We start from the raw sequence: 12,448 nt of genomic DNA on the forward strand, positions 1-12,448 counted from the left end.
GACCATTTTAGAACCTCATCCTGCAAAGACCATGGGACTAAAGGTGTCCCTAAATCTTTGCAGGATTTATTCACCTTGAAAAAGGAAGAAATGCTTCTTTTACCACTATATTTGCAAAACAATAAGCAGTTCGCATTATTGCAAGGTCATAATGTTTTCCTAAAATGACAATTGGAAACCTTCAAAAAACGAAAAGAGAAGAAAACACTCCAAAACATATGCTCTTTTTCATTCACAAGCGCTGAGAGTTAAAGGAAGTCAAAAGCATCCAGCCTCCCTTACTACTTTTGTTACGTGGTATCTGTTCTAGAACCAGGAGATTGAAATTACTGTAGGTTTGTGTCGGTGCAATTTAATCTCACAGGCAGGAGCTGGCGCTTTGCATTGTGGTAGTTGTAGTCATTTTTCCTTTCAGCTACTATTAAATATAGATGGGAGGCGAATTTCTGTGAACTACAATTCCCAGGACCTCATGGCATTTTTTTTCCAGGGAACTTTGCAAACGTGATGGAGGAAGTTGAAAATGTCAGCGAGCACAGGGTAATGTAGGTTTCTCGATTAAAGTAAATCAACAAGGTAAAAGCAAATTCAAATTGAGAGATTGCTCCAATTCTGTTTCACTAAAGGGACAGCACCTTCATTGCACACACTATGTATGCGTTGCTTAGGTGCAGATTACATTAAGTTAAGATCTTTCCTGCAATAATCAAGGGAGGGTTTAGTTCAACTAATCTACATAGATCTTTGTTGGTAACATACTAAGACTTGTTTTGCCTCATGATGTTTTCTGCTTCGTTTACACGAGTTATTAAAAGCAGCGAGAAGTTACAAGGCTCGACAGGAAAGTGGTTGCTTGCCCTCCATGGGAAAGTGTTTCTAAGGACTTGGCGGTGTTTTATGTGGGGGCAGGAATTTTCCCACATAGAATCTGTGTTGCGTCCTCGTATGCTTTTCCAAGGTGCAAAACAAAATATCTGGACCCAGGAAGGATCCCTCAGAGCTGGGAATAACAGCAAACAAGTGTCTGTGCAAAGAAGTCACAAAGGAGGCGCACCCGTGTCGGCTGCTCAGAAAGGTAAGTGAAAGTGAAGCTATGGCCAATATTAATTAGCAACTTGCATTGGTTTTAAATAGCAGTGACCATCTACAGCCCTACAACTGAGGAATATAAAACTGATTCCCACAGCTGCAACTCATCCCCCGGTTTATACATTGCATTTTTTAGCATAACTTTATACAGAGTTGACTTTTAACTGGTATGTGTGTATTACACACTCACAGGCTGTGTCTAAACTGGCAAGTTTTTCCGCAAAAGCAGCTGTCTACACTGGCCGCTTGAATTTGCGGAAGAACACTGACAATCTAATGTAATATTGTCAGTGTTCTTCCGCAAATACTATGCTGCACCTGTTCGGGAAAAAGCCCTCTTGCACAAATGTATTTGCGCAAGAGGGCCCGTGTAGACAACTAAAAACTGTTTTGTGCAAAAAAGCCCCGATGGCAAAAATGGCGATTGGGGCTTTCTTTCGCAAAACCGCGTCTAGATTGGCACAGACGCTTTTCCGCAAAAAGTGCTTTTGCGGAAAAGCGTCCATGCCAATCTAGACGCTCTTTTCCGCAAATGCTTTTAACGGAAAACTCTAGACGTAGCCAATAGGTAAGTGGCAGGCTTCTTATAGGTAGGCTAATTGGAACAGGCCTAATATGTTTTGTAGGGTCCACATAAGTAACACACAGTGCTCTCCATCTGTCTCCCCAGTTATGGTTGGATCCCCTTGCATGCAGAAGTTTAACACTACATTCCTATTCTCTTGCCTTCTGCCTGCCTGCAGTCAGCTTTTAGCACCACTCCAGCCTTGGAGAAAAAATAGGAAAAAAAAATAAACCTAATCAGCAATATTTGGGTTAAAGGCTGATACAAATTCAAATGTTAACTCTTCTAAAATAATTTTCTTCCTCCAAACACACATCACATTTTCTTATTACCATTGTAACAAAAAAGCAGTCTTTAGGTGAGGAAGAGTGGCTTTGTACCTAATAATTTCCAAATCTATGTATTAGATTAATATTTGATATCAGTTTCATCAGTCCCTCTTTAATGTGGAGATTGCAACTCACCTCTAAGGATTTCTTCCACTTGGCCACAGTGATCTTAGATTGCACAGCATCCATTGATTAATATGAAAAAACCAGAAAGGAATGTAGAGGTGATTTAAACCCTGTACATTAGGGATGTGAAAGTGTAAACGTATACCTGGTTAACGGTTGAGCCTGGGCTCATCAGTTAATCTTCACAATTACATGCAGGCCACCCCTCTCCCACTGTTGCCTCTGTATCAGCGGCTATAGCGGAGGGCAGGTGAGGCCGGAGCTGGTGTTCGTGCATACCAGCTCCCGCAGAGCCTCCTATTCCCCCATCCCCTCACTGCTGCCTCTGTGTAAGAGGCAGCAGGGGGGAAAGCAGGTGGGACCCGGTGCTCAGGGGGAGTTAGCTGGCTCTGTAAGCGCTAGCTCCCGCTTGCCTCTGCCCCCTTTCCTCAACCTGTAAACATGTAATTACTGATTTTTTTCACTGCTTACATATTTACCTGAATAAACACATTTTCATGTCCCTGATATAAATTCTACATCCATGTCATTTCCTGAAGATTAAAACTGGCTTAGTTTAGTGAATTAAGAAAGTGATTTCCAGACAGTGGTCCATTTGCTAGTTGCCTGCAGAGAGATGGCTGATCACATGGTACTGGCACCTCCTTTGTAGTTAATACAGCTACAAAAAATAGTGAATGTTTTCCTGGTAGTGTTTTTCCATGTATGTAATCAGGGTAGTTGCCACCAATGACCAATGTTGCCATTTGATCACCAATAGAAGGGGAGACAACTCAAATTGTTTCAAAAGGGAAGGAAGAAGCAATGTAAGAGGCTTTGGTATAGTCCATAGTGGAGATCCCACTTTTCAGCCATCTCAGCTGTATTACTCTCCAAGAACCATCTTCGTCTTTCATAATTATTTGATTAATTTTCAATCTAATAGGAACGTGCTGAACCATATAATTCTATTTCTCTGACCTAATGTTGAGGCCAACAAGGGTTGTTGTTCCCCCCCCCCCCTTCACTATTTAATGAAAATCATCTTACAAATATAAATATGCATAATTTGGAGACGCTATAGACAAAATTTCTCATGTAACCTATCCGTTTTGAATGTAACAATTAACTGGATCTATATATCCTGTTTTGGTGTATGAATCATTCTTTTATAAGATTGTTTATAGTTTTAAATATGCTAATGAGAGACATCACTGGATGCCCGGAACCCTTAACAACTTGGTGATCAACTTAACGATTTATAAATAGCTTTGTTTGTCCTGTAAGTCCAAAGGTGTTTTGACTAGTTAGATATGTGACCACACCAGCTGATAATTGGGATGGCATTTTGATCCAGGTATTTTTCCATGGAAGAGAGAATGTAGAACGAAAGATTTCCACCCTGAGGAAAATACTATTTAAGCAAGGGGAAGCTATCAGCCCGTTCTGTTTGGCTGCTCCAGAAAATCCTGAAAGAATATAAAGGGCTGGGGACCCAGGTTAGAGTACAAAAGTCTCTGACCTGAAGATTATGCCTAAAACAAGAACAGCTCATTAGGATAAGAATGTGCTGGCCATAAGTTATTTTAAGTGAATTAGCACTAGCTAAGTGTTTTTTTCATTTCAATTTAAACTTAATAACTTACTTTAATCTTTCTGCTTTCACTTGAAATCACTTCCATCAGTGTTTCTCAAACTTTTTGGCCCGCGGACCACCCCACTCAACACGGACTTTTCCATGCACCACCAGCCAACCATCCATGATGATAAAATGAGTGCAGATGGGGATGGAGGGTCTGTCCGGGAAGTTGGGTAGAGGAGCCAAGTGGGGGTGGGAGTTTGAGTGGGAGGTGGGGTGCAGGAGCAAGGCAGGGGTGTAGAGTCTTGGCAGGAGGTGGGATTCATGAGTAGGATGAGGGTAAGGAGGGAAAATGCTTATTGGATAGTAAGTCGACCAGTCAATTTCCTCTCCCCCTCTTTCTCTTCCCCCCTTCTATCAGATAGACACAGCACTGGGGGAGGGAGGAGGAGGAGAGTGGGTACTTCAAATGGCAATGCCCGTTTGTAATGCCGCTTCGGCATTTCAAAGGAGCAGCACCGCACAGCTGAGCCAGGGATCAGCTGTAGGGCGCTGCCCCTTTGAAATGCCGAGGTGGTGTTTCAAAGCAGCAGGGCCACCTGGAGCCTGGGGAAATGCCAGGCAGAAGCTGACCCTGGCCACCCCGTGGCATTTCAAATTGGCAGCACAACATGGCTCTGAGTCCCCCACTGATCCCAGACTCCATGAGTGCACTTCCGCTTTGAAATGCACAAGAGCTCCTGCTGGGGACTTTTGTACATTTCAAAGCTGGTGCACTCATGTGCAGCCCGGAGACAGTGGCTTCTCGCTGACCCCGGCCTGCATGTGATGTTCTGAAGTGCCTATTGACTAGTCAAGTAGTTGATGGAAATTTCATCAACTAATCGACTAATAAATTAACCGCAATTTAACATCCTTACATGGGAGTACAAGGTTGGAATATGGGGGTGCTTACCTAGCTCCATGACCTCCACTGTTCCCATTGGCTGTATTTCCAGCCTCTAGGCTATGCCATTCCCTCAGTCGGGGGGAGCAGCACCACACACAACCACTTCCTCTCTCCACAGCAGGAAGCCAGTGCTGACACTCCAATCTTGCAGGGGGGGCAGGGCTCAAACACCAGCACAGGCTCCCCGCTGCAAGAGGAGTGAGCCCCTAGCCACAGCCCAAGGCGTTTGCAAACCACACTTTGAGAACCACTGACTTAAACCCTACTGCTTGTATTTAATAAAAACACTTGTTTACTACCAGGCCCACTGTAAATATTTGTTACCTAGGGGGAACGACCAGTATGCATGACTGTCTTTCATTGATAAAGAGGGTGAACATCCTCATTACCTTTCCTTGTGTAAAACTTCTACACAGAGAAAGATGGCTTTATTTGGTGTTTTGTTCCCTGTCGTGGGTTAGTTTTCTGGGTGCTGTGCATCCTCCCAGAGCTGAAGGGTTTCAGTGTCTGCATTGCTCTTCAGGGGGGCAGTAACCACAACTGTGCCTTGTCTGGGGGAGACCAGATGATCTAGTCCAGCAGGACAGGGTGCTGGGGAGCCCCAGAGAGCCCGAAGGCAGGTGTCAGTGGCTTAGAACGCTGGGAATTATCTCAAAGGGTCTTCTGTGACTACACCCTGTCACAAGGAGGTCCCACTTAGTCACTTATGCTGATCAGTGTATCACAATTTGATATCTTAATTGATCTTAAATGCTTTGATTGTCCATCAAGCAATTTATAACATGTAGCTTAGGCCAATTTAGTACCCTAAAGGATCTAATAGTTTTTTGTTTGTTTTAGTTCCACTCTAGTGAAACAAAAAACTAAATACTTTGCTTAGGGGTAGCATAGAATGAGATGACTTTTCTTCAAATTATAGTAATTCATTCATCTATTTCTAACATTATTATTTATTATGATTGTAATTATGTAATGTATGATGATAGTTCCATCATATGATCCCTGTTCCCTTGGTTCCTCCCATTCATTCCTTTGAGCAAGAAGTGATTGTTACACAGGTAGGTTCTTTTCTTTATTCAGAAAATATAAGCACTTTTCTTAGAAAAAACCTAGGCTGATAAAGGGCTGTAGAAAGCTGGAGGAAAAGAGGTTATTTAAGTTTCCTTGCTAATTTGTACTTTGCTGCAAAGCACAGTTTATAATCCACACAAGTTAGTGGCCTCTATAGTTCTAAAAACGTTTGGAGAGGCTGTAATGAATAAGACTTTTTACTCTTGTACACTACAAAATATAACTGAACTGCAATTGACTTAAGTAAATGCTCTTGTAGCAGCCTGGCTTTTTATTGTTCACATACTTGATAATTCCTCATTCACAATCTGTGTCATTAGTATTGACTTTTTCCTCCAACTCTGGTTTAAAAAAATTGCTATAAATGCATGTTATATTGTAACTTGAATACTGTGCTACTGAAAAAGTATTACTGATACTTAAAGAAAATTACTTTCTGTGTCAGCAGGAGAGCAATAGCACAGGTTGTTCTAGGTCTTAACACTAACTAGCTGAAAAAATTCTTCTAGAACTGGCTTAAAAACTTTTCATGGTCTCTTTATTTTACTGCTGAGGTATAATAGAAGGAATGGAATAAAAGCTGATGTTTTCCCCACTTACCAATATGAGACCCACTCACAAAAGTGCTGTTTGAATTTTAGACTGGCATATAAAACAAAAGATAATTATTTTTATGATAAAATTATAATACGCTAATATGGTAACTACTCTGTTTTTTCTCTCTATTACAGTAAAAGAAGCTGGCAGGGATTTTACCTATTTCATAGTGGTGCTCGTTGGGATTGGCATTACAGGTTATATAAAAAGCTTTATGCCTTGTAAATATATTTTATTCATTATTGTTCATCAGATCGTATTTGTTATAATTTTGTTTGTTTTTGTTTCCCTCTATTTCAGGTGGCTTGTTTTATGTGATTTTTAAAGAACTATTTTCTTCTTCCAGTCCCAGTAAGATATATGGTAACGCCTTAGAAAAATGCAGATCTCACCCTGAGGTTGGTCTTCAAATCTAAATTACAAGTCCATAGTTGAATAAAAGGATTTCTTTTTAACTGCTGTCTTACATGCTCTTTGAATCATTAAGCTCTAAAGCAAATTCCACTTGACTTATTCTCACACAATTCCACGAATTATATGGGAATTGGCCCCCTCTAAACCATACCATATACTTTTTAGCTTCTTTCTTCACCCAATAGTGATATATTCTTATTATCTATATTGTGATACTCACAAGAGTCCCATTAAGATCCAGAACACCATTGTGCTTGGTGCTGTACAAATAAACAGACATGACCCCTCACCCAAAACTTTAGTCTAATTTGCACAACCTGTGACTAACAAATAATGTAAGGGAAAGAAGGATGACATTAACAGTAATAAGACCATAGAGTTGTTCAGGCTAGCGAGATACAAATAAAAAACTCAAAGCAAGATCTTTTTTTTTAAAAAAAATCACGTTTTTTCATATAAAACTGTAAATGTGTATAATAGCCTTCCAGACAAGATTACTGGGGATGTGAGTAGGATTAATTTAGAAATAGCAAAAATATTAGCAAGATCTTTATAGGATAATAAGGACTATTGAGTAATCTAGTTTTTTTTAAAAAAAATCCATTGAAATGTAGAAATACTATTTAATATGAAATCTGCTGCTCTCTTCTAGTTTGTTTCCTAAATTCTTGGGTTATTACTATCAATAATATACTTGAAGCATTTTGGTGAAATGAAAATTATTTCAGATGGGGAGGCAGGATAACACAAGAGTATCTCTTTGAATGTGACATTTTAGACATCCTATATCTCGTTTCTGCTCTTTTTCTTAGGTAATAGGTGTTTTTGGTGAACCCATTAAAGGTTATGGTGAGTCAACTCGACGAGGAAGACGACAGCTTGTCAGGTACTTGTTTGAATTTGTCCTATATAGACACCTATTTCGGCAAAGACACTTTGGGCTAAGATTAAATCTAAACTAACTTAGCTGCATAGGATATATTGAATCGCTGTCATTTTTAAAAAGAACTCATCAACCTGTTTGAAGGACTTCTTACATGGCACGTAGCTAATGTAGCGAGTGTTTGCTAATGTTAAAAAGAACATTTGCAGGAATTTTAGGTGGAAGATTTTTTTTTCAAGCAGATCTTTCTGAAGGTGTAGAATTTGAGCTATTAGGCTTGCAAACGCTGGCAGTATTTCTCTTCTATTTATAGTTATGCTGATCTGAAAACTCACAGAATTATTTGTATAAAATGTAAAGCATTATGATGGGATCTGTTTTGTTCAGAGATTAGCTAGACCCTTTTTGCTGAACTGTCACTTACAAGAGCATTTTTATTTATGAAACAGTAGAGAAGGCTGGGAAAGGGTCCTAAAAAGTCAGTCAAGAACAAATTAATTTTCCTTGTCTTATATGTAAAAATGCACAAAGTTCCTCAATTCCAATGGATCTAATTCCTTCTCTTATAAAACTGGCAGGAAATTAAAGGAACACTTTAGCGGTAGAATACTAAAATTAATATGTTTTATAACAACTTTAATATGATACTGCAGAATGTCTGTTTACCTCCAGCGTGGATCACCTTTCAGTCACATAGTTCTTTCACTTGAGGCTACGTATATAATATACGCTAACCGTTCTGATCTTACATAACACTTTTGAAGTGTTCTGAAAGTATTCCTTGACTGTCCTCTAAAAGTAAAGGTATGTCTACACTTGCCCCCTCTTTCTAGAGAAGGATGCAAATGAAGACATTCAAAATTGCAAATGAAGCCGTGATTTTGCATTATGGCGCTGTTTCGAAATAAGATGCTGTTAAGACACGGTTATTTCGAGAGAAAATCCTTCTCTTGAAATACCTGGTAAACCTCATTGTATGAGGAACAAAAGTTATTTCGAGAGAAGGGTTTTCTCTCAAAATAACCACGTCTTAACAGCGTCTGCTATTTCGAAATAGCGCCATAACTCAAATATGCAAATGAAGTGTGGGATATTTAATTCTCTGCTTAATTTGCATCCCTCTCTCGAAAGAGGGTACAAGTGTAGACATACCCTAAGAAAATTTATAACTTTCAAACTTCTCTCTTTTTTGTCATATTCACTTGCTTTAGCTCTTCAACTGAAAGTATTTTGCTGGGGTGGATTTCTTCTGTCTCAGTACAGTGCCCACACAACGAAGTCCTCACATCACAGCAACCTCTTTGAACTTCATTTTATCAAAACCCACTTAAGGTGAAGTAGATAGCTGGGCCTGCATAGAAAACTGATCCTTAAAATTCTGATTTTTGTTTTGGAGGAAGATCATTTTTATCACAATTAAAGTTTCTATTTTTACCAAATTGTGTGTCAAAAATGTTGTTCAGTCAGGTGCTGAGTACTGACATGTAAAAAAGAAGTTTTAAGAATCTGTCTGTAAAACAGGAACTATCTTTCTAGGGCCATAACTGAGTGACAAAGTGATTTGCATTTTTCTGTGATTTCTAGTTCTATTTTTTTTTTTATCAGTTGATTTTTTTCCATTTATTTTTGAGTCTGGACTCTCTTAAGAGAGGCTGCAGTAAAATGTGCAGACAGACCCACATCTCAAAATACATTTTGGCATGCTCACTGGGTATATTTTTGCATTTCTGGACCCAAAGTTACCCGAATAGTGTGGTGGTTCATTAGCCTAAATGTGAGCTAATTAGATCCCACAGAGGGATGCTAGTGACCTCAATAGGAGTATTTTCAACCAGGAGGAACTAGCTATGCAGTGCCACCATGCCTGACAAAAGCCCTGGCTTTCTGCAGTCTCCTGGCTGGCTGTTGAATAGTAGGAGTCCAGAAGAATGCAACTTCTAATATCTACAAGCAAGGAATCTTTAGTCAGCCACCAAGTCTATCAAAATTAAATTTCAGAGCCAATAAAACCACTGGCTACTTTTTCTACCATATACCAGCTTCCTGAAGATGAATAAAATCAGTCACCATTTGTTTTCGTTTCCAGTCTTTATTACTAGAGTAACACATCTACTTCAGTATTCTTGCTCTTAATTTTAACTCCCATCAGATGACTGATATTAAGTGTGTGTGGCTAGAATCCACAATTTTTTGGAAATGGCACCTGTACAATAGTTCCTCAGATACCTAAAATGGTCCTAGGTTAAACAGCTTTGTTGCCTAAAAGATTATTCTGGCATCTCTTGAAACCACTGGATTACATTCCCTCCAACTATAGCTGAACAGCTCTTCTTAGTGTGAGTGTTAAGTCAAGTGCAATTCATTAAAATATAGTTGAGGAAGGATTTATAGTTTTAAAAAAAAGTGCTGTCTGGCACCTTTTCCTTAAAATATCTTATGTCTGAACAAGTTACAACCATTTGTGAGAGTTAAGAATATACAATTAACCTGGCAGTGTGATGCAGGATAGATCAGACACTGAGACAAAATTGCTGTCAGTACAGATGTTTCAGTTTACATATCGTTCCTGCAATGTGCATGGTGTCTCATACGGAAATATGCAGAATGTCATCATGTGTCCTTCTTCCTTTTTCTTAGTCACATTCAATATGTAAAAGATGGATTGAAATACATGCGCTTAAAGTTTTACATTGAAGGCTCAGAAAAGGGAAAACAAGGGACAGTCCACGTGGAAGTTAAAGAGGTAAAATTGTTTCAATTAATTATACAGTCAACAAGCATAATTTGAAAGGGCAAAATAACCCTTGCATGTTTTTCCTTATTACAGAATCCTGAAAGTGGAAGATATGAGTACCGTTACATATTTGTGGACATTGATACCTACCCTAGAAGAACCATTGTAATTGAAGATAATAGATAGCGAAAGAACCAAGTGATGGTGACAGTTCTTGAGTGGTGGTGAATGATACCCAATCAGTGTAGAAATGAATGGGGATTTCACAGGTGTATCTGGGGCTAGTAGCATGTTGGTTGTTATCATTGTATTTATAATGGAAGTGTAGTAGGATTTGATGTGAACCAAATTCTGAAGTAGTGTCATTTATGGCAAAAGAAAAATCATGATATGAAAGAATTGTTATGCAGTGAATGTAATGCTGGTTAGTATTTCTGCACCAGACCCCCACCCCCACCACTATTGTCTTCCACCATTTCACAAAAACACTTCAGATAAAAATGAAGTGCAAAATGTGGAAAATACATGTGCATTTATTTGCAGCCTGTGTGTTATAATGATGTAGAGTGAGAAGATATCAACAGTGCACGAAGCCTTTACTGCAGAAGCAGCTATGAACATGCACCAGAGTGTTGCATGACCCTGTGAGATCAATTAGAATAAAACACAGTACATTTCAGGGGCTGAGTGAGGTACAAATTTCTGACACACAAGACCAGGTCCTAGCACTGCCCTAGCAGAGGGGGTTTTGCTTGTAGTACTCAGTATTGTGGGGATTTGGGGCCACAAAGCAGTCCCGAGCGGGCTATGGGGAATTGTTGTAAAGTAGAACTTCAGACTGGCAACTCTATTAGAAAATAATGGCAGTTTGGTACTGTGTACCTCCTTGATTGTCACACACTGTAGAGACCAGCACCAAACTACTAGTAACTTCAGAACTGCAGGTCTTGGTTTTTTTCAGTGGAGTGCCTTAAATCTTAATCTCTTTCCACTAACTGATGAGGTAAATATCTCTGCTCTTCAGAGGAGTCTTAGGGGACACTTTTTGTTTAAATTACCAAAAAAAAAAAAAAGCCAAATTGATTCCTCTGCCCTTTCCTTCACTTTCATACAACCTTCTGTGTCACAGCGTTTGTTGCAAGCTATGGAAGAGAGTTTGTTTTTCTAAAGGAGATGCTGTGTGTGATGGGATGCACAAACCCCACACTAGTGAGATGGGAGTTAAGTTGCTCTGGCTAATGCAAGTTCCACCCTCTTGCCACTTCTGGGCATGATCCCAGTGGAAGAAGCCTTCAAAAGGGAGCAGCTCAGCCCACTCTAGAATCCCAAGCCAGTGCTGTAGCCTCCTGCAGAGAAGCTGCCAGGTCTCCAACCCACCAGACCGAGGCCTCAGAGTCAAATCGCTGCAGGCCTTTCAACAGCAGACGCTGAGGACGAGTTGCTGCAGATGGGGAAGGTGCTATAGTGCATGACCTGAAAAGACACCATGGGGAACCCCAAGACAGACCTGTGGCACAGATGGAGGAACAGAGACAAGTAGGAGAGGATGCAGGGAACAGGCATAAGGGCATCTACCCCTGAGTCTTGTATCTGGCCATTGTTTTCAAAGTTCCTACGCTGGAATCTTACGGAGCAATGTGGGCTCAGGTTCCCCTACTCCCCACCATTGGCTCTCATGCTTCAGCAACATCTTCACTGGCTCTAGCTGCAAAGACAGGCAGCCACAAACTCTTGCCTTTGGATGACACTGGTACAAGCTATAGCTCAGCGGTTCCCAAACTTTTCCAGATGGGGATCCATTTTGACAATTCAGGAAGACTTGGTAACCCAATGCAACTCAAAAACAGGCGGAGGCGGGGTGGTCGAGCCACCTGGGCAGACTCTTGGCAACCCTTCTGAAATGTAATGGCAACCCATACTTGGGTTTCAACTCATAGGTTGGGAAACCCTGCTATCGCTGCTAGGCAAAGTGGCCACAAACTCTCACTTTGAGCAGCAGACTGGAACATTACCGCTAAGCAGTACTGCTGTCCTGGGACACAAACCTCTCGACACTGAGGGTGTGTCTAGACTACAAGGTTTTGTCGACAAAAGTCCACTTTTGTCTACAAAACTATACCTGCATCTACACTG

The 12,448-nt window shown here is 40.3% G+C and overlaps 1 protein-coding gene across 1 annotated transcript; it reads left to right on the forward strand.

Moving 5' to 3' along the window:
• Positions 1-474: 474 nt before the first annotated feature.
• TIMM21 (translocase of inner mitochondrial membrane 21) lies at positions 475-10,857 on the forward strand. Its single transcript, XM_006121412.5, has 6 exons — positions 475-1,075; positions 6,419-6,481; positions 6,585-6,682; positions 7,511-7,584; positions 10,219-10,324; positions 10,409-10,857. The coding sequence occupies exons 1-6, from the start codon at positions 778-780 to the stop codon at positions 10,499-10,501; spliced, it is 732 nt and encodes a 243-aa protein (XP_006121474.2). The 5' UTR covers positions 475-777; the 3' UTR covers positions 10,502-10,857.
• Positions 10,858-12,448: the final 1,591 nt, after the last annotated feature.

This window comes from Pelodiscus sinensis, chromosome 2, assembly GCF_052426305.1.
Source record: "Pelodiscus sinensis isolate ZL-2025 chromosome 2, ASM5242630v1, whole genome shotgun sequence".
NCBI lineage: Eukaryota > Metazoa > Chordata > Testudines > Trionychidae > Pelodiscus > Pelodiscus sinensis.

Coding starts and splice junctions, on each gene's coding strand:
- TIMM21 (XM_006121412.5), top strand. CDS start 778: ATGATGTTTTCTGCTTCGTTTACACGAGTTATTAAAAGCAGCGAGAAG. Junction 6,482..6,584: donor CGTTGGGATTGGCATTACAG/GTTATATAAAAA, acceptor CCTCTATTTCAG/GTGGCTTGTTTTATGTGATT. Junction 10,325..10,408: donor TCCACGTGGAAGTTAAAGAG/GTAAAATTGTTT, acceptor TCCTTATTACAG/AATCCTGAAAGTGGAAGATA.